This window comes from Capra hircus, chromosome 23, assembly GCF_001704415.2.
Source record: "Capra hircus breed San Clemente chromosome 23, ASM170441v1, whole genome shotgun sequence".
Lineage (NCBI taxonomy): Eukaryota > Metazoa > Chordata > Mammalia > Artiodactyla > Bovidae > Capra > Capra hircus.
This window is the reverse complement of record NC_030830.1, coordinates 44,476,183-44,498,386: the sequence shown is the minus strand read 5'-3', so window position 1 is coordinate 44,498,386 and position 22,204 is coordinate 44,476,183. Positions and strand designations below refer to the sequence as shown.

The window sequence follows — 22,204 nt, the reverse complement described above, 5'->3', positions numbered from 1 at the left end:
ACATTAGGGCTAGCTTGATCAAGAGAACTAGTGTATTAGTCACCTAGCTATCTTCACAAGAGCATACATCTTCACTACTTTTATTTATTCATTTATTTAAAAATTATTATTATTATTTTTTGCTTTACAATATTGTATTGGTTTCGCCATACATTGACGTGTATCAGCCATGGGTGTACATGTGTTCCCCATCCTGAACCCCCTCCCACCTCTCTCCCCATCCCATCCCTCTGGGTCATCCCAGTGCACCAGCCCCAAGCATCCAGTATCATGCATTGAACCTGGACTGGCGATTCGTTTCACATATGATAATTTATATGTTTCAATGCCATTCTCCCAAATCATCCCACCCTCGCCCTCTCCCACAGAGTCCAAAAGACTGCTCTATACATCTGTGTCTCTTTTGCTGTCTCACATACAGGGCTATCATTACCATCTTTCTAAATTCCATATATATGCATTAGTATATTGTATTGGTGTTTTTCTTTCTGGCTTACTTCACTCTGTATAATAGGTTCCAGCTTCATTTACCTCATTAGAATTGATTCAAATGTATTCTTTTAAATGGCTGAGTAATACTCCATTGTGTATTACAGCTTTCTTATCCATTCATCTGCTGATGGACATCTAGGTTGCTTCCATGTCCTGGCTATTATAAATAGTGCTGCCATGAACATTGGGGTACATGCCCCTCTGAATTCTGGTTTCCTCAGTGTATATGCCCAGCAGTGGGATTGCTGGGTCATATGGCAGTTCTATTTCCAGTTTTTTAAGGAATCTCCACACTGTTCTCCTTAGTGGCTGTACTCGTTTGCATTCCCGCCAACAGTGTAAGAGGATTCCCTTTTCTCCACACCCTCTCCAGCATTTATTGTTTGTAGACTTTTGGATAGCAGCCATTCTGACTGGCGTGAAATGGAACCTCATTGTGGTTTTGATGTGCATTTCTCTGATAATGAGTGATGTTGAGCATCTTTTCATGTGTTTGTTAGCCATCTGTATTTCTTCTTTGGAGAAGTGGCTATATAGTTCTTTGGCCCATTTTTTGACTGAGTCGTTTATTTTTCTGGAATTGTGCTACAGGAGTTGCTTGTGTATTTTTGAGATTAATTCTTTGTCCGTTGTTGCGTTTGCTATTATCTTCACCCATTCTGAAAGCTGTCTTTTCACCTTGCTTATACTTTCCTTTGTTGTGCAGAAGCTTTTAATTTTAATTAGGTCCCATTGTTTATTTTTGCTTTTATTTCCAGTATTCTGGGAGGTGGGTCATAGAGGATCCTGCTGTGGTTTATGTTGCAGAGTGTTTTGCCTATGTTTTCCTCTAGGAGTTTTATAGTTTCTGGTCTTACGTTTAGATCTTTAATCCATTTTGAGTTTATTTTTGTGTATGGTGTTAGAAAGTGTTCTAGTTTCATTCTTTTACAAGTGGTTGACCAGTTTTCCCAGCACCACTTGGTAAAGAGATTGTCTTTAATCCATTGTATATTCTTGCCTCCTTTGTTGAAGATAAGGTGTCCATAGGTGTGTGGATTTATCTCTGGGCTTTCTATTTTGTTCCATTGATCTATATTTCTGTCTTTGTGCCAGTACCATACTGTCTTGATGACTGTGGCTTTGTAGTAGAAACTGACTGCCCAGTGAGTTCCTAATAGCAATGACTAGATGGGCTCAGAAATCCTATTTTGTTTTTAAGTTAAATTAATGTTATTTTCCCAAGAATATATGCACTATAGTATCCCTATAATCTGACTTTAAAAATACCCTGTAAAGTTCATAGAGAATTTTAGGGATATTTATGAATTAAGGAGACATAAAGCTTAACCACTTTAAAGCAACTGAGGCAAATGCTTAAAAGTAAATCATCTGTCAGGATGTTTATCACAGTAAACAAACATGATACATTAGGTCTTGAATGTTAAATAATTTTGCCAAAAGAATATCTCCTGGGAGACTTTATCATGAGATATTAACTTATCATGAAGCCTGGGAAGGTTTATACTGTGAGTCAATAATTTTCAAGGCATGAAAGAAGCACAAGCCTCATGTTAAACCACCAACACTCTAACCATCAGGATTGAAGAGCTTGTTTAATCCCTGACGGAGGTTTGCTAGCAAATTTCATGCAAAAGATACAGCCAGCTTTGGAAGCAGCAATGTACTGCCTTTCACGTTGTGTTGCCTGGGAAAGGGGTTAACACACAGGGGAGCCCCTGAGAGAGTGACGTCAAGGGAAGCCGCCTGCAGAGGTGACGAGGCCGTGGTCAGCTTGGAGCTGAGGAGCTGTTGGACTGGGGTCGGTCCTGCGAACTGACTACCCGCCCTCCTAGGACTCACTCCCGGTGTGACGGAGATTGGTGGGGGCTGCAGAAAGAGAGTGATGCGGTTTGACTCACGATCAGAAAGATAAACATGAACGTTCTGTGGAGAGATCACATGAGTGTCAACTGAAAAAAAAGTCATAACCTAAAAAGCTTTATTCAGGGGACTTTCTGAGGACTTGAAGACTGGGAGGCGTCTTCTCAGACAGCGTGAGGGACTGCTCTGAAGAGGAAAAGGAGAGGCCAGAATATAGAGGGCTTATTGAAAAAAAGGTCAGGTCGTCCAGACATCAAAAGATTACCCGATATCTCAGCTCAGGAATTCAGTGGGTTTCTGTGTTTGGGAAGAGCCCGAGGCTGGGCTCCCTGATCGTTCTCTTGATCTGCACCTCAGGCATCTGGAGCCAGTGTCCTGTGCCTCCTCACCCCGCGGCTCCTCAGGGTGTGCCCCGGGGGGCTGCAGTGGCTGCCGGCTTGATGGTGGGCATGGTGTTTCCACCTGGGTCCCTCAGGGCTCACTGTCCAGGCAGCTGGAAAGCAGTGGCTGCAGCAGCCTTTGTTTCCTGATACGGCAGGTGGCGTTTTCCAGGCACATTCACATTCCGTGCCTAGGGTGTCGCATTTGCTTTTCATAATTTTCGTTTTGCTGTGCTGCGTCTTCACTGCAGCGTGTGGGTTCTTGCCTGCGATGCCCATGCTTCCTTGTGGCTGCAGGAATGTCCCTGGCTGTGGTGCGTGGGCCCAGGGGTCCCGGCGCACGGCCTCGCCGGCTGCGGCGCATGAACTCGCTCGCTGCGGCGCATGGGCTTAGTTCCCCCGCAGCGTTCAGTTTTCAGTCACGTGAGTGGGAATGGGCAACCGTGGAGGAGGTTCTTTCAGGATTGGGAGGGCGGCCTGGATTAAGGGCCATGTACCGCCGAGGGAGGGCATCGGAGGATGAGATGACTGGATGGCATCACCGATGCAATGAACATGACCTCGGGCAAACTCCGGGAGATTTGGAATGGTGAGGACAGGGAGGCCTGGCGTGCTGCACTGCACGGGGTGGCAAAGAGGCAGCCACGACTGAGAGACTGAACAGCAACAGCAGTGCAGAAGGAGGTGCTCAGAGTCGGGAGTATTTTTAACGTGAAACTGAGCAGACTCATTGTCAAGTTAGACGTGAGGCCCGAAAGAGCCCCGGAAGCTTCACAGGCGTTTAGTTTGAACAGCGCGGTGAGTTTGGCGGCCCGTTTCTGGCTAGCTGACAGAATCTCAGGACTCTTGAGTCAGAAGTTGGAGAATAAAAGCACTCAGGCTCTGTAGCATGTGGGTGTATCGGAACCCACTAGCGCTAGAGATGATGCAGGGAGTAAGTTCAGATCATTGGAGAAGAGAAGGGGGCAGGAGGCTGAGCTTAGGGCTCTGTTCCAGAGGAAAAGAGGAGGAGGATCCAGCCAAGGAAACTGGGAAAAAATGGTCAGGGAAGCAGGAGGACCACCGGGAGACGATGAAGTCAGGAGGACCACATGGAGACGGTGTCCTCCCAGAAGTCAAGTGAAGACTGAGTTTGAAGAAGGGGGCAATCCTTTGTGTCATTCCTGCCTTGAGGGTGATAAAAATGAAGTTCGTGCTTAGACTGCTGAATTTGCTTTTTAAATTTTTGTTTTTTGTTTTTTTTTAAATTGTGGCTGCGTTGGCTCTTCACTGCAGCATGCAGGCCCTCAGATGCGGCTTGCTTGCTTCTCTTGCTGTGGTGCAAGAACTTCTCTCGCTGTGGTGCAAGGCCTCAGTTGTTGTGGCATACGAACTCTCTAGGTGTGGCACGTGGGCTTAATTGCCTTGTAGCATGTGGGATCTTATTCCCTGACCAGGGATTGAGCCTTAATCCCCCGCTTTGAAAGGTGGATTCTTAACCACTGGAGTGCCAGGGAGGTCCCTGGATTTGCTGGGTAAGTGTCATTGAGGACCTTGATAAATGAGGTTTCAGGGAAAAGCTGAATAGAAAACTGGATTTGAGAGAGGTAAATGAGGAGGTCAAATGGTAACAGGGATACAGATGCTTCTGAGGGGTGTAACAGGGAAGAGAGACCTGGAGGATATGGGATGAAGGGGTTTTGAAAATGAGGCATAAGGGGGGAAATGTGATTTGGGAGATAAGGGATATTTGCGGGAAGAAAAGACTTGGGTAGGTAAGGGCACTGGTTCCACTCACAAGAGGGAGAGTGTAGCCTGGATGAGAGTCTAGGCAGTTAAATATTTACATGGGGGCAGAGAGCCAAGCCACTCAGTACAGCAATAGCTGGGTGTGAGGATGAAATGTTTATCATCAGAGTGCTTCTATTTGAGTTGAACGAAATGAGTAGATTTCAATCCTAACATCTCCCCCTTTTCCTTTATCCACTCCTGTTAGGTACCTGTCATTTCTCTCATAACCCACCCCTTCCTGAGAATAACTGCGTGTGTTGCGTGACCTCAGCACACTCCCTCGCCCCCACTTGGAGGGGGGAGTTCCACTCTGATCACACAGGGGGAGGTGGGCTTTATGAAGACAAGCTGTCTGCCTGGAGACCCCTCCCATGGGACATGCTCTTCCTGTTGCTGGCAGGTGCAGTGCGGTCCCGGCTCCAAAGCAGAGACATTTCACCTGCTGACCCTTCCCAGTGATGCAGAGCTCCCCAGACAAGATGGCCATTTTATTCGGGCTTTTGCCTTTTTAGTGGTTACAAAGTCCTGGGAAGTATTGAGAGGTGAGTGCATTCCACAGGTTGTCAGTTCTAGTTTGCTCTTTTACCACTGGAAATTAGCTACAATTAGACTTCCTAGTTGGCAATAGTAAGAACCACCTGCCAATGCAGGAGACTCAAGAGAGGCAGGTTCAATCCCTGGTTCAGGAAGATCCCCTGGACAAAGAAATGGCAACCCACTCCAGTATTCTTGCCTGGGAAATTCCATGGACAGAGGAGCCTGGTAGGCTACAGTCCATGGGGTCACAAAAAGTCAGACACGACTGAACATGCACACAGCCTGGTACAATAACTGGATGTTATACATGTGACTCTCATTTAAACTATACTAGGCTTATTGTCTCATCTCATTCAGTACATGGATATTTGTGGTGTGTGTGTGTGTGTGTGTGTGTGTGTGTAGCTGCACCTTTGTAGTGTCTGACAGTAAATGTTAGACACTATCAGGTAATATCTGCTGTAAGAGAAAGAACAAACTTACTGCAACAGACAGAATAATGTCCACATCCTAAACCCCAAGCCCTGTGAATGTGGCAACTTACATGGCAGAACAGACTTTGAGATGAAGACATTTTCTTGACTAATCTGAGTGGCCCAGTGTCACCACCGTGGTTCTTATGAGAGAGAGGGAGGAGCGTCAGTCAGAGGAGGAGATGCTGCGGGTGATGGAAGCAGGGATCAGAGGGAAGCTGCCCTGAGCCAAGAGATACGGGCAGCTTTTAGCAGCTGGGCAAGCAAAGGGGCAGATTCTCCCCTGGTGCCTCCAGAAGGAATGCAGCCCCAGTGACAACAAGAATTTAGCTCCCTACCTTGGACTGCAAGGAGATCCAACCAGTCCATTCTGAAGGAGATCAGCCCTGGGATTTCTTTGGAAGGAATGATGCTAAAGCTGAAGCTCCAGTACTTTGGCCACCTCACGCGAAGAGTTGACTCATTGGAAAAGACTCTGATGCTGGGAGGGATTGGGGGCAGGAGGAGAAGGGGACGACAGAGGATGAGATGGCTGGATGGCATCACCGACTCGATGGATGCAAGTCTGAGTGAACTCCGGGAGTTGGTGATGGACAGGGAGGCCTGGCGTGCTGGGATTCATGGGGTCGCAAAGAGTCAGGGCACGACTGAGCGACTGAACTGAACTGAATTGAAGACCCATTATGGATTTCTGACCTCTGGAACCAGGAGTGTGTGTGTGTTAAGGCACTCTGTTTGGGGGAATTTGTTACAGCAGCCATGGGAACTGATACACTACCCCCAATGCTGTTTACCCAAAGGGATACCATTTTCTCTTAAATATCTTCCCTACCCCTGTCTTTTCTCGTCTACAGGAGATAGGAGGTTGGGTGGCCAGGCAGTAGGAGAAAGTGAGCCTGGGGCCAGAGCAGCTGAGGGTCATTAGTGCGTGTCCAGGGCCAGCGGTGGAGTGGGGTGCGGTGGGTGGGGCTCTGGCTGGTGGCTGAAGCCATCTGGCCAAGGAAACTTGGATGGAACAAATCGAAGGGAATTCTGCTTTGTTTGGATTTGGTTCTGTGCAACCCCCCTCAATCAGCAATTTGAATCTTTTTCACATTATAACGAGGCCAAGTCAACTGAAGCTTTAAATAGGAAATTATTCCACTCTGGAGAAACACTAATTTTCATCAGGAAAATGCCTTCAACCCGAATTAAAGAGCTGCCTTCAAATCTGTCCACTGCTTTCTCATTTCTCTATCAGTTAAATGACTCCTCTCAGCACAGTGTCTGAACGTATTACTATTTTACTCTTTCAACACTATCAAAAGAGAGGCCCAGGAAGTATTTATGTATCCTCTTAGGTACTTAAGAGTAGGACAACTATTAAAGGCTCTGCAATGCTATGAACATTGGAGTTTTTTAAAAGAAGGCCATTTTGGGGAAACATAATGGGGCTACTTTATGATCTTGTAGAAGTTTTTGTTTTTATGGTGTTTGTTTCTGTCTTTTTTTTTTTTTTTTCTTCTGTCATCATTAATGACAGAAGGTATTTCCCTGAACCTAAAGCCCTGGTTAGTTGTTGGGAAGATCTGGGGCCGTTTTGCTCTCTGCTTTTGAAAGTTGTTTTGCTTCCCTGGGTCTCAGCTTTTCTGTCTGGAAAATAAGAAAGTGGTGCCCAGTGAGGCCCAGTTTCTCTCCAATGCTGATTTTCTAAGATTTCATCAAAGTCATCACATTTGCTAAGAGAGAAAGTTGAGCTGGACCAAACTTCAGGTTTCTGGGCAAGATTCTCCATATGGGCCTTCAGAACTGAGGGCTTCCCTGGTGTCTCAGATGGTAATGAATCTGCCCTGGGTTGGGAAGATCCCCTGGAGAAGGAAATGGCAGCCCAATCCAGTATTCTTGCCTGGAGAGTTCTATGGACAGAGGAGCCTGATGGGCTGCAGTCCGTGGGATCGCAAAGAGTCAGAAGAGTGAGCGACTAACTCTTTCCAGAACTGACCCAGGAAGGTGACCGTGCACTACTTCTGCTGGACAAGTGTGCTCGGTCCAGAGTCAGCCGTGGGATGCAGTGTGTCCCCCAGCCCCGCCACTCTCAGCCTGTCCCCGAGTGGTCCACAGAAGAAGGGTGGCTTTCTCCAGGGATTAGACCTTATAGAAGCAGCAGTGAGCACAGGTGGGGAATTCCAAACTACAGGACCTTTTCCAGCCACACATAGCGGGGTAGGGCAGGTCCTCCAGATGAAGGTGGAAGATTGGTGGGAGGAAGGAGGGGTCTCTTAGAGCCTGCAGGCCCTTGTGACCACTTGACTTTGGTGTCAGTCAGAATGAACTCAAGAGCCTTGGGAGGGTCTGGAATAAAGTATTGATGTGATATCACTTATATGTAAAGGAAATGACTCTGACTTCCGAGTTGAAAATGGAAATTGGACTTAAGGGTGATAAGGGCAAAAGCAGGGAGATGAGACAGGAAATAATTTAGGAATGAGACGAAGGTGGCTGGCACTGGGTTGGTAGGAGTGAGGGGAAGGGAACTGCTTATCTTCTGGGGATATTTGGAAGTTAGAGCCCCCAGGATTTACTGATGCATCAGACATGAGTTGTGAAAGAGCAGTCAAGGGTGAATCTAGTGAGATGTGGAAGGATGGGGCAGAGAAGACTGGGGAAGGGGAATCAGGACTTTGCTTTTGGACAGATCAGATGTTTACATTAGGTGTTCAAGCAGAAATTGTAAGTGGATGACTGAACGTAAAAGTCTGGCATTCAGAGGGAGTTCTCTTTTTATGAACTGTCCTTTCTTGTATTTTGGATTGCAACTAATGCAATTCTTGTACATTAAGATAATGAATTCTTTGCTATAGATGTCACTAGTTCTCTTTATTTGGTTTACAAAAGAGTAAAATTTCCCCACTATTAAGTATTTTCCTGTTTCTTCCAGGGTTTTTTTTTTTTTTTAGCATTTGGTACTCTATGTTCACTGACTTAATATGATTTTCAAGAATTTTTGATTCTTGATTTCATTTTGGGAATTTATTTTAGCGTTTGGGTTGACATGAAGCTCCAAATAGCTTTGGCGAATTTGGAGGATGGCTATTCTAACAGACTGAATTCAAACAGAATATTTGTCTGGGACATGGCATTTAAATTTAACCTTGTCAAAAGAGGAATTAACATATGTAATGTGTGACTTAAAAGGCTAATATGACTTTTGGCATTGTTGGTACTATATGATGTGAATATTAAGAAAGACTGCAGTCCTGCTTTTGGAGTGCTTTTGGTTAGAGGTACGAAGGAACTGGAATTCACTCAGAAGAGAGTCAACTCAGAAGACAACCTTGGGAGGGGTGAGGGGGTTACTGAGCTTCAGGTATAATCCCAGCGAAGATGCTCTTCTCAGTTCCACAGTCCTCCAGAGTGGCGGTAGAAAATAGGAGGAAAGAACACTAGGAAATAAAAAAGTGCAATAAATAGGAACACTAGGCTTACAGAGTAAGCTTGGCAGGGGCGGGGGCGATAATTAGTAATAGGACCCAGGAGGCAAGCTTTTTATGCTTTTTTCTTTTCAGACTCTGAACTGAATATGGTACCAATTGTGTACTCAGTCATTTGAGAGCTGTCGGGAACTGGAGGCTGGCTGCTGTGGAGATGGGGGCTCTGGAAAATGGGAGATGTTAGTGTACAAGTCAAAGGAATGCTGTGATGTAGTTTGGGAAAGAGAATGACAGGAAGTGGACTTGTTATGAAGGGTTGGGGATGTTCTAGACGGAACAGTTTCTACCTGAGCTCTCCCTTCCCCTCAGCCTGTGTTCCTCGCCAAACATGCTCACGGTCGCACTGTCTTCCGCTGCCACTGAACACACACACACACACGCATCCTCAGGAGTCTCACTGATAAGCTCAAGTATGGACTGTTTGCCTCAAATGAAGTATCCAGTGCCTGGGCCGTTTATCTTCCTTTTTCTAATAAAATGGTACATAAAACTCACCTCTTCTATAAAGCTTTCCTAGACAATGCTTAGTGGATTAGCTCATTCATTTTTTTTTCAACACACCCCTTATGTAAATTTCACATATGAATCTTTCCATGTTTATCTCATACATCTCTTAAATAGATAACAATATATTTTGTATATTATAGGTAGTATGTACAATAATAATTGTACATAATCATTATAGATGTGAAAGCTATTTGTATATTTAATTAAATTAGGGAATTGTTTGGTGACACATTGAGCACTTGTGATTTTTATTTGAGCACTTGTGATTGTAAAGGCCAATTCATGCCTACATTGTATCTTCTTTTGATTATAATCTGTCTGATTATAATCAGAGCTGTTTCCACTATTATTTTTAGAGCCCTAGGTAGTGGTGACTAGTTGGACACAATGTTTATATGTTTGTTTGTTTATTTGTTTTTTCATTCTTCCACTCAAATACTAGGTATTTCATTGAGTGTTCTTCTAGGGTAAGGGAATATAGCAATGAACAAAACAGAAAAAATACCTTGCTGTTTTGCACCTCACATACCAGTGGGGAGAGACAGATAATAAATTCACAATTATGAAATAATAAATAAGCAATATTAGATGGTGGCAAGTACTATGAAAAAAAGTTAGCAGCAGAGCAAGAAATGGAGTGAGGAACTATTGGTCATAAAGCATAATTGATAGAGATTATAATAATTACTTTGGGATTAAAATAAGTACTAAAATGGTACCAGTTACCTTTAAAAGTTGTGCATTCTCCTTTTGAAATAAGCTTAGTATAACTTTAAGTGTAACCTCATTCAGGGAATGAAGTAATTTACCTAAGTTTAATTGAATCGGTGAATCTGAAAACAGAACAGAGCTGTATCGGCAGAGATTATTTGTCAAAGGAAGGCAGTGGTTAGCTCAAGGCAAATTATAATGGGAAAGTGGATGGTGTTGTTTTATGATTATCATTCATTCCTTTATCTAAGGCAGGGAGAACTAGATTTAGATTAAGTTTCACTTGCGGATGTTGCTGCCCACTCCCCACCTTTGGATGTTTTAATGAATTTTCAACTTTTTAAAAAGATGGTACAAAAGTGCTTTGCATTCAGTAGAAATTGCACTTTGAATTTTGATCTTTTCCTGGACTAGTGATATGCAGTGCAATGGTTTTGCCCAACTGTAGGCTAATAGAAGTCTTCTGAGCATGGTTAAGTCTTCCTGGCTACCCGTGATGTTAAGTAGGTTAGGTGTATTCAGTGCATTTCCAGTTTATGGTATTTTCAATTTAAGATGGGTTTTTCTGGATGTAATCCCATTGTAAGTCAAAGAAGATCTGTATAGTAAATGTAACTTGCTTTCATTTGAATTAGAAATTCTGTTTTTTATTCCTCAAAAGCATATAACTTCTTTTTTCTTTATAAGTCAATTTTATAGAGATATAGATTGTTTACTATAAAATACAAATACACTCATTTCAAGTCTTGACAAATGTATACACCTGTCTAATCACCACTCTAATCACTATTCTAGGTTTCCATTCCTCTAAATTGTTCTCTCTTGCCTCTGTGCAATCATTTCTCCCTTTCTGCCCTGTATTAAATAGTTCCATTGATTCTATGCCCTTCAATGTTAGCCACCAACCTACTAAAAATACTTCTGGAAGTAGGTGGCTTATAAAAAAAAACAAGTCTTCGTAAATGAAATAGCCTTTTCAAGCTCTAGGCTTTCTTCCTGTGACTGTCATTCAATTTACTTTTTTTTTAGTCCATAAAAATATTTTTCTAATGATTGTGCTACTTAATAGTTGATCACCAATTAAACTGTATTTCCCCCAGAGGCCATCAGTCAGTGGCAGAATTAGCCATCTCTCTGCATGAGCCAGAAACCTAGGCTTCATTCCACAAATTCCAAACCCCTCACCCCCTGTTCCCCACCTTCAGGTTAGAAGAAACACCCCTGAGTAGGTTTGGGTTCTACCTCTCATCCTTTCCCCTGCAGGAAGCTTCCACTTTGTCTTCATCCATTTCCTGCCCCCTCTCATTTGTCCTCCAAGTAAGCTTTCCAGAGCTCCAGTCTGATTGTGTGACCCCCTGGCTGAGCGGCTTGGATAGGGATCGAAGACCCTCAATGCTGTGCACTTGGCTTCCGTCCACCCATGCCGGTCCTGTTTCAGAGCCTGCTTCCTTGTACTCTCTCTTCTTTCTTCTCATGGATGCGACTCATCCTGTCCACTGCCTGGCAGGCTTAAAGCCTCCTTCTGATGCACTGTGCTTCCTTGACTATTCCTTTGAGCCTGTCTCTTCAGGAAGCTTCCCTGGACTGCCTACCTTTCAACCCCCATAGCATCATGGTTCTTTCTTAGAGCTCAGTGTGTGTGTAATTTTATAGATATTCATGTGATTTATTTATCAAGTCATTTTAGCAATCAGTTAAAGCCTATGAACTGCTTGGCTTTAGTGACAAACTAATTTCTATAGTAGATATATCTGGAAAGACAATTTTATGAATATTGTTAGAGTGTAGCTGTGTAGAAAATTTAGTTGTGTGTAGAAATGAGTTGCCCAGAAGAATCCACAGCACACATTAAAAGTATATACTTGATTTTGGTTGCCTAGTTACCCTGGCTGGGTATCTAAGAGACTCTATTGGAAATTTGGGAAACATGGAAGAAAGTTATGTAATAGTGTAAATTTTAAATCACGTTCTTTTTTACATTTAAAAATGGGAGTGACATCCAAAGAGATTTCTCTAGATTTCATTCTCATTTTTAAGTTTAGAGTATTTAAGGGAAATCAATGACTATCCTCATTACTGAAACAAAATTATACATTTAGATTGGCAGAATATTTTATGCTGTGATTAGAACTGGGCTCAAAAGAAACTGTGACCCTTGCACAGTGATTTTATTTTCTTAATTTCCTTTTCAAAGCTATACATCTTTCCTGGAGCATCAGAACTCTGAATCATGGAAGAAAGTAAATTGGTTCTCTATTCTTCAACCCTGAAATTTGGCAGCAAGAATATTTTTTCCTAAAAAATGACTCATTTACAAAGAGACTTTGTGTGAACGTGGAAAAGACTTTTATACTCTCAGAAATCTTGCAGTTGGGGGAAGGGTGGGTATTTGGATGTGCTAAAATTGCAAAAGGGCAAAATTAATGTTGAGTAGTATTAATTGGTTGATGATAATGTGAAAGTTGCGGTTCTACAAGAAAACACAAAAACACCTATATTCATAAAAAGAAAAACTCAGTAACCTATATGAAAAGCTTATCATTTATCCTGTTTCAGGGCTTTTTTTTTTTTTTTTTTTTGGTTTTAATGTACCCTGCTATGAGTCAAGCAATGTTTTATTTCTTGCTCCTCTTGGAAAGTGTTCTATGTTGTAATATTCCTCCCTGTTAACCTTTATTTTCCTGATTTTTAGTCCAAAATTTGTTTTACTGAATTTCATCCAACTTCTCCTGGTGATTTGCCTTGGGATCCCCCAGGTCGGATGTGGTTTTGGTTTTTCTTTATTTTGTTGCTAATCGTGTTTCCTCTAGCGCTAAAATAATCCTTGAGCTTCTTGATACAATTAAGTTTTCAAGAATGCATCTTGTATGTGAAGAAAACAGCAGTAAGCTGGTTCTTATATAGTGGGAAACACAGATTATTCCTTTGCTGCAGTTTTTCTAAAGACAAAGCAAACAGGCCCCTGGAAACACAGGACTTGGTTACATGTTCAGCGTCGGATCTGTACATGTGCTGAGGAGAGCTTGAGGCGTGACCTGATGCCCCAGGCTCTGATGGTGGCCATTAAGGCTAAAGAATAAGGTTCTGCAGAGGAGATCTATGGCTTTGTACACAGTCACTGAGCCTGAAGAAAAGAAAGAAGCTTACCTTTGCTGAGGTTCTAACACCTGCCAGACATTTTCACCTGTGAGTCCTCCGTTCATTTATTATTATTCCGGTTTATGGTCAGCAGCTGAGGCTTAGCTCTGTAAAATGGATTAGCTGAAGTCCCGCAAAAAGTCAAGGGAGGAGCAAAAATTCAGCCCCAGGTCTTTTCCAGTTTTGAAATTCATTGTCTTTCCACTTCACTGTGTTGCCTCCCAGGACTTGAGGATGTGATGAGTGTGCCTGAGGTCACATTATGAGTCAGAGGTGAGCTGGGAACACTGTCTGGGGTATCTCCACATTGCCTTAATCCATTAAAATGTAACACACTCACTTACTCTTCCTCAGAGGGGAGAGATGCCATGGCAGCTTTTGATCTACTAAAGATTAACTTTCTGAAAAAAGTAATAAAGCACATATGACATTTGGCTTGACTTTTGAAAAAAAAAATGTGAAAGCAAAAATTCATTAAATGAGAACCATTGCTGATGACCAATCATTTTGATACATAGTCAATTTCCATGGTGACTTTCTTTTGAGGAATTTTATTAACATTTCTTTCCTCTGGGTCCTCAGAAGTCTAAGGAATTTAAAACAAATCTGGAGACTTCCCTGATGATCCAGTGGTTAAGACTCTGTGCTTCCACTGCAGGGGACATGTGCTCAGTCCCTGGATGAGGAACTAGGATCCTTCATGCTGTGTAGCCAATGATTATAATAATAATAATACCAGTGCATACTAGGCATGCAATAAATGTTAGCTATTAAAAATAAAGCAATAAAAATATGATCTAATTAGTCTGGCACATGGAGTTCTTGAATCTGAATAATTGTTCTAGAGTCCTAGGACCGGATGTGTCACGGAACATTTTCTGATGAGAGGCCCATTTCTACCTGCTTGGTCTAGTTCCTAGCTATGTAACTTTTGACAATTTCTCAGTTTCCTCATTTGCAAATGGGGATAATGTAGAACCGACCTTAAAAGGTGGCTGCGAGGATTAAGTGGATTAACATATATGAAGTATATAGTCTAGAACATGATTATACTGTATAAATCATTGGTACTATTATTTTTTTTCCCAATAATAGTAGCATGCTGTAAGTCATGTCACTGTCTCCATATGGTGCACACAGGGTTTTGAAGGATGTAGGGAGCACCCTGAGTGGTGGCATTTTTAAGGGACTTGGGTCTGTGTAGGCACGTGCTAGCAGTGGCAGCTGAAAAGCAATTCCAGGCCCATCTGATTCCAAAGGTAGAGAGAAGGAAATTCAGTGATGACTAGAGTGGCAGAGATTCCAGGCTGAATAAGCTGTGTCCTTGGCTTTTCTTTCTCCTCCCTGATCTTGAGAGCATGGACCACATGGTATTACTACAGTTTCAATTCCAGAAGCCACACAAGCAAACATGGTTCCTTGGGGAAAGATTTTTTACACTTGCATTCTGTGTGGATGACTTGGAGGTGAATTTTTCCAACGTCTGGTTGACAAAGTATGCAGCAGATGCTCTGTTCAATGATATATAGAAATAAATGATTCTTTGTCTTTCATCTCAAGGGGCAAAATCCAGTGACACAGAGACAGTGCCATCCTAAACAGCGAATGGTGGGTTTAGAAATTGCAGGTTGCTTTGTATGGAGTTTGAAGAGGTTTGTTTTGAGACTTGTTCATGCGGTGAAGTAAAATGTTTAAGGATGGGGCCAGTGGACTCAAGAGAAATATGTGAGTTTAAGGAATACTGGAGAAAACATAATGATACATTCTGTGAACAAGCAAATGGGGAAAGACTGATGGTTGGTGATAGAAATCATAGTCACCCCCATTCTGGGAGTAGCTGAGAGCATTTTACAAAATGAGAAAGTATATAAAAAGAGAAAAATAATAATCAGAGACTGATCTTTCAGAGGCATCGTTATTGTTGCTATTATTGTTATCAGAGTTAGCAAAGGATAGTAAAAGGAATATTTGAAAATTGGAATGGAAAAGCAGGGACTTCTGATGTCTCTAAAATTGCAGCTGAAAATGTACGGACACGTGAGTGGGTGGATACAAAGATCCATGCAGACACTCATGAATAGCCACATGGGAATGAAGCTTTTGGGTTTAAGAATTAGGGTGTTACTGGAGACATTAATGAAATCTGTGTCAATAATTGTTGGCAATAGAAAACTGGACTTGAACAGTAAGAGCTAAGAAAGACAGGATATGAATAAGAGAGGGAAATGTTTGCAGGTGCCAGGTGGTCCAAGTCAACCTGACACTGATCCTGGGAAACTTGGGCAAGTGTTGAGGGTCTGAAGTTTGTTTTGGAGTTCAGTGGCCATGCAGGGAGTGAAGATTGAATAGTCTGCATCTGTCTGAAAAAGTGTTTTACCGAGTTTCCAAATTCTGGAAGGATGTGTAGGACACAATGGATTTGAAAGTCACCTTAGCAGACAGCTCAGCCTTGGGAGGTGGAGGGACACATCATAGCCATGTTTGTGGGGTGAACTTTCTAAACAGGCAACCCAAAGTCTGTTATAGACTTATCCTGAAGAATAGCATTCATCCAGGTATAATTTATTGCAGATGACCATAATCTGGTTTTTCCAGTGGTCATGTATGGATGCGAGAGTTGTACTATAAAGAAAGCTGAGCACCAAAGAACTGATGCTTTTGAACTGTGGTGATGGAGAAGACTCTTGAGAGTCCCTTGGACTGCAAGGAGATCCTACCAGTCCATCCTAAAGGAGATGAGTCCTGGGTGTTCATTGGTTGGAGTGATGTTGAAGCTGAAACTCCAATGCTTTGGCCACCTGATGCGAAGAACTGACTCATTTGGAAAGACCCTAATGCTGGGAAAGATTGGGGGCAGGAGGAGAAGGGGATGACAGAGAATGAGATGGTTGGATAGCATCACCGACTCAATGGACACGGGTTTGGGTGGACTCCGGGAGTTGGTGATGGACAGGGAGGCCTGGCATGTTGTGATTCATGGGATTGCAAATAGTTGGACACGACTGAGCGACTGAACTGAACTGATAATCAGGTAGTTTTAAAAAGTGTCACACTTGTTTAATCCTCCACTCCTAGGTGCTTTTCTTTTGAATACATTGAATGTATTTCTAATGTGCAGAACATTTCTCTAGGAACTCTGAACATTGACTCTTGTTCCCATGTTAGTTACCTATAGCCATTTATCCATCTCTCTCTCTCTGTATTTCCCTCTCAAAGCCTTCTTTTGCAGTGAAGCATTTCTCAATAATTTTATTGAGCTAAAGATATTTAATACCATTTTCCTAAAGACTGGACGATGTGCATTCCTTATTAAGCATTTGCCCCTTTGTAGTTGTGGTTTCTTAAACTTCTTAAACAGTCATTAAGTGAAGTTGTAGGTGTGAGAAATGTGAGAAAGAGTGAATTCTGAAATGGAAGGCTGGGAATTTCCTGACAGTCCAGGGGTTAAGACTCTGTGCTTCTGCTGTAAGGAACACAGGTTTGATCCCTGGTCGAGGAACTAAGATTTCGCATGCTGCGTGGGAAAACCAAAAAGAAAATTGAAATGGAGGGTTGCCCTTTGTGAATATGATGAAATAGTTATTTCTTGTTTCCTTCTCTTCAGGGATATCAGGGAATAGCAGGGTCACCAGGTGTTCCAGGATCCCCGGGAATACAAGTACGTGGTCTGTGTCTTCATATTTTAGAGGTACTGTTTCTAGTGAACCAAAGAACATAACTAACAGAGTTTTATTTTGTGGTTAATTTAGGGAGCACAAGGACTGCCGGGTTACAAAGGAGAACCTGGGAGAGATGGAGAAAAGGTAAATACACACAAACAAAGGTGTATCTGGTTGTTTTAGTCGCTCAAAGACAAAGGCTGTTACCTGTGATGACCCCCATTCAATGGTGTTCATCTCGGTGAAGTCCAAGATTTTCGCTCAGAAATGTCAGGGACCACTGGCTGATCAAGCACACAGGAGGCTTTTATCACCAGAACAAAGTGGTTGTCCCTAGATGGCCACTGGCAGATGGCACAGGTATTGGCATTGCCCTGGTGCCGTGTTCTCTCTCTCAGCTAAGCTCCATAGGGAGCTGCCTTCTTAGAGAGAAGAGAATCATATGAATGGAGTATGTTCCCATGTTAGTTACCTATAGCCATTTATCCATCTCCACAATAGAAACCCATTTTAGTCTAACTGGATGGACTTCTTTCTCCTGTAGGGATTCTGTGGGTGCAGACATTTGTCTGACTTTCCTTTTCTATAGCTCTGAGATTTGCCCTGTTTATTTATATATTTTTTGTTGAGGTTTTTTTTTTTTTTAAATTTTAGGTGCTTGGGGGTATTTAATTTATTTATTCATTTTTTGTTTAAATTGGAAGAACCATGTTCTTTAAATTTGTTCAATATTTTATTGCCTCCCCAAGGATCCAGTCCTGGATCCAGGAAGCTGGCCCATATCCAAGATGGCCATTTGGATTTGCTCAGATCCCCAAGATGATTTGTTGGCTTAATTCCTAAAGCACAATCTTATTTCTGCATTCTTTGAAGGCTCTTCTGCTGTTTGCACCTGATGAAAACTTGTGCTTAATTTTTTAGCTACAAGCCTTGCAAAATGATTGCCTTTTAAAAACAGGGTGGATGGTATTCACACCTGAGAAACACTGATCTGGACTCCATCCATTTTATATATTTGCGGTTGTTCATACTGGTTATAGGAAATTGTAGCTGCTCAAGTACTATCTCTGGATGGACCCTCTGGCAGATCTCATGATGGGGGTGCTGCTTTCAAGCTGTTTGATCTTGGCATGTGATTTGATGTCTTTGAATCTTATTTTGTTTGCTGAATCAATGGGGATTTCTTTATAGGTTTATATCACAAAACAAGTGTGATAACATATGACAAATACTTAGTGTGGTTCCTGGTACAGGATTTTCCTTAAATAAATGTTTGTTGTCTTATTGTTCTGGTCTGTTTATCAAGGAATGAGGTTGTGGTTGGGTTGTTGCATGGGGGTGGCTGGCATGTGTCCTGGGCAGGAAGTGTTAGGGCAAACAGGATAGTCAGTGACCGGAAAAGATACAGAGGAGGTGGCATCGGTCAGGGCAGCTCTGTAATGTTGTGGGGAGCCAGGGAAGACAGAGCAACAACAGCGGTTGATGGAATTCTCGAAGAAATGGTACAAAATCTTCCTGCCTCTCAACGGACCTGGGCCTCTGTGAATGTTTTTAGCCACTGGCAACCTCTGCCTATTTTAAATGATGAAGGTGTTTCTTAGGAGGTGATGGAGAGCAGGCCAGGCTCACAGGTATGGAGATGTTTTACATTTGTATGCTCTGGGCTATCATGAGGGACCCCCAACTCCTCTACAAGAGTGAGAATGAGGGATCCCATTGGGAAGCTGCAGATATTTGTTCCGAGACCACATGCTGGGCACCTCACTCTAGTCTAGTGTACAGGATCATTGCCCTTTCTTTAATGTGTTCGCAAGTAGCCTGATTCAGGCATGGGGTGAATATTTAAAAGTATGCATGCATGAATAAATGTATTTAGGAATGGATAAATGAATATATTTATTTAAATATTTTTGTGTTGACTTGGGTTTAAATGGTGGATTTTTATTCATTCACCATAAAAGAATTGGAGTGAAACACCTTATTTGAAAATAAAGAACAGCAATCTACAAAACAAACAGACTCACAGACACAGGGAACAGACTTGTGGTTGTCAAGGGGGAGGAAGGATGGGGGAGGGAGAGAGTGGGAGGCGGGGGTTAGCAAATGCAAGCTCTTATAAATAGAGGAATAAATACAAGGTCCTACTCTACAGCACAGGGAGCTATATTTAGTATCTGCTGATAAACCATAATGGAAAAATATGAAAAAAAAAATATACACGCACACATACATATATGTATATATATATAGCAGCATCAGTTTGCTGTACACCAGAAACTAACACAGCATTGTAAATCAACTATACTCCAATAAAATAAAAATTTAGGGGAAAAAAGAACAATAATTCTATTAGTTACCTCTTAAACTACCTGCTCTATCATTTTGAGTCATTGTATTATCTTTAAAATAGAAGCAAGTGACTCTCACAAAGCCATATATTCTAATGAAGAAAACAAAATGAATAAAATGTATGTTTATATAAATTTCTCTGCTTTCAGCCTAGTAGTGATTTTGTTCAGTCTTGTTTTCTGAAGTTCATCGTTTGGGCGTCAGTTCTGGTGGACATAACTATGGGCCTAAACTCCCAATGTGTTGCCCCTAACTTCCCTCCTGACATCCTATGTGGCTGTGAGAAAATCTTTACTGGAGAGCTACAATAGTTTAGTGAGTTAAAGGCTTTTCCTTGGTTCTTTCTCCAGAATGTTCGGCAAAGGGAAGGTTGAAAACATACCCTGGGGATGGCCTTGACTTGCGGTCGATCAGGGCATTTTTTCCAGGCATCACCCATGGCCTTCAGGGGATTGTTCCACATGTACTGTTCTCTGTTGGGATATTTTCCCAGAATAATTTCCATTTTGTGGATTTCCACTGAAAACTCCCATGGGAGTTTCCACTTAAGATAATTAAAATTATATGCACTTTCTTGCTGACTATAACATTTGTTCCTCACATATCAGGCAAGAGAATGTATATGATTTTGTATGGTTTCTTTTCCCCTGAATTTACAAAATTAAGAGGACATCTTATCCACCAAATGATCTTCAGTTAATGACTTTCAGTCCAAAGCTATTCTTTGGCCTCTAAGAAATACTTTGACTACTTCAAAGCACTTCCCCAACCTTAAGGAAGCCTAATACATTTAAATCATGTGGAGAAATATATTTCGTTAAAAAACAGTAAGCTGGGTTGATTAACTGATGTATATTTATGGGTTTTCTGATTGACTATGAAACTTGGCATGGCAAATGCAATTCTGGAGACACAGGAAGCATTAATAATTTTTTTAAACTAGCCAGACTTTGTTCAAATTCATCATTTGGTTTTTCAGGGTTTAAGAAAAAAATATATCTTAATTCTAACTAAGGTTATCTTTATGGTACCAATTATATACATTTTGTTTAGTATTTTCATGAGAGCATCAAACACTTGAATTGTCTTTTCAGAATCTCTTTGTCCACTTGGTCTCAGCATCTTATCAGGGTATCATGTGATGAGCGAGCCTTTCTTAGATGAATAAGCCTCATTATCCGGGCTTTGAAAGGCAAAAGCTGAAGTGATGTTACAGTGATATCTATTACACAATCAAGGAATTCCAATATATATGTGTTGAGAATAGTAATAAAGGACCAAGCTGAAAGGGTTATTAGAGAATAATATTTTAAAATTCAGCATTCCAGTGGCTTTACTACTTCACCTCTCATCTCTAGCAATGTTCCTGTAGATAAATTTTTTTCTTTTAATAAAATTGAAACAAAGCCAGTAGTGACATAGGAGGGAGAAATAGAACTGGCTTAGGAAGGGGCCACTTTTTCCTTCTTTCTTCTTCTTTTTCCTTCTTTCTTAACTAGGGAGAGTAATCTGCCCATGTAGATTTCTGATAGCCCCGTGGCCCAAACATGGGTGTGTGTGCATGTGTGTTGCAAGGTGGGGGATGGCTTAATACAGTGACAAGTTTCAGGCTGTACCCTGAATTCAGACTGCTTCACCTTCCTAGTCATGCTTCTTAATCTCTTTCAATCTGTTTTCCCAAATCTAGAAAGTTGGGCTATCAGTATTTCTTCATAGCCTTGTTGTGAAGACTAACTAAGGCCATGCATATGTTTGACCAGAATTAAACACTGTTAATTAGGGATGATGACCACGATCATCATGGTGATTTGTAAACTGCCAAAAAAAAATTGTAAATTAGTTTATCCGTTATTGTTTCTTAGTGTTGGACTGCACCTTCAGGAATACCTTAAACCTTGCTTCACTTCCTTACCCTCATTCATGTGTGTGTCCCTCTACTGTGCTCTCTCTTCTGTTGCCATGGATGAACTATCCTTGTGTAATGCCCAGCCCTCCTACGTGCTCTAGGTCTCATCCTTCTCCCTTACTGTGTTATTCATTAGTCCTGCTCTTCTGTGTCACAAACTTTTTCTTTAAAAAAAAAAATTTATTGAAGTTGATTTATAATGTTGTGTTGATTTCTTCTGTACAGCAGAATGACTCAGAATGAGCAGAATGACTCAGCGGTGTGTATGTGTGTGTATATATACATATATCTTCTATGGGCTTCCCAGGTGGCGCTAGTGGTAAAGAACCAGCCTGCCAATACAGGAGACATAAGAGAAGTGGGTTCGATCCCTGGGTCTGGAAGATCCCCTGGAGGAGGGCACGGCAACCCATTCCAGTATTCTTGCCTAGAGAATCCCCATGGACAGAGGAGCCTGGTGGTCTATAATTCATAGGGTCACAAGAGTCAGGCATGACTTAAGCAACCTGGCATGCACGCATACATTTCACGTGATGTGATATATGTAAGCATTCTTTTTCGTATTCCTGTCCATTGTGGTTTGTCTGCAGGATATTCAGTACAGTTGTCTGTGCTGTACAGTAGGGCCGTGTTTATGCATGCTGTAAATAACAGTTTGCACCTGCTAATCTCAGACTCCTGCTCTATGGCTCCCCATTCCCCCCCACCCCAGCCTTGGCACCCCCCAGTCTGTTCTCTGTGTCTGTGAGTTTGTTTCTGTCTCATAGGTAAGTTCGTTTGTATCTCATTTTAGATTCCACACATAAGCTATATTTTATATATATATATAATAGTATGTTTATATTCCACATATAAGTATATGTCTTTCTCTTTCTGGCTTACTTCACTTAGTGTGATAATCTCTAAATTCATCCATGTTGTTGCAAATGGCATTATTTCATCCTTGTTT

General features: G+C 41.9%; 1 protein-coding gene across 2 annotated transcripts in view; it reads left to right on the top strand.

Annotated features, from left to right (window-relative positions):
* The window catches only part of COL21A1 (collagen type XXI alpha 1 chain), a 254,450-nt gene that overhangs the window by 140,989 nt on the left and 91,257 nt on the right, over window positions 1-22,204 (top strand). For both annotated transcript variants that reach the window (XM_018039271.1, XM_018039272.1), the window contains 2 exons: window positions 16,946-16,999; window positions 17,091-17,144. In XM_018039271.1, the coding sequence (XP_017894760.1) occupies window positions 16,946-16,999; window positions 17,091-17,144 (108 nt within the window). The remainder of the gene's footprint in view (window positions 1-16,945; window positions 17,000-17,090; window positions 17,145-22,204) is intronic.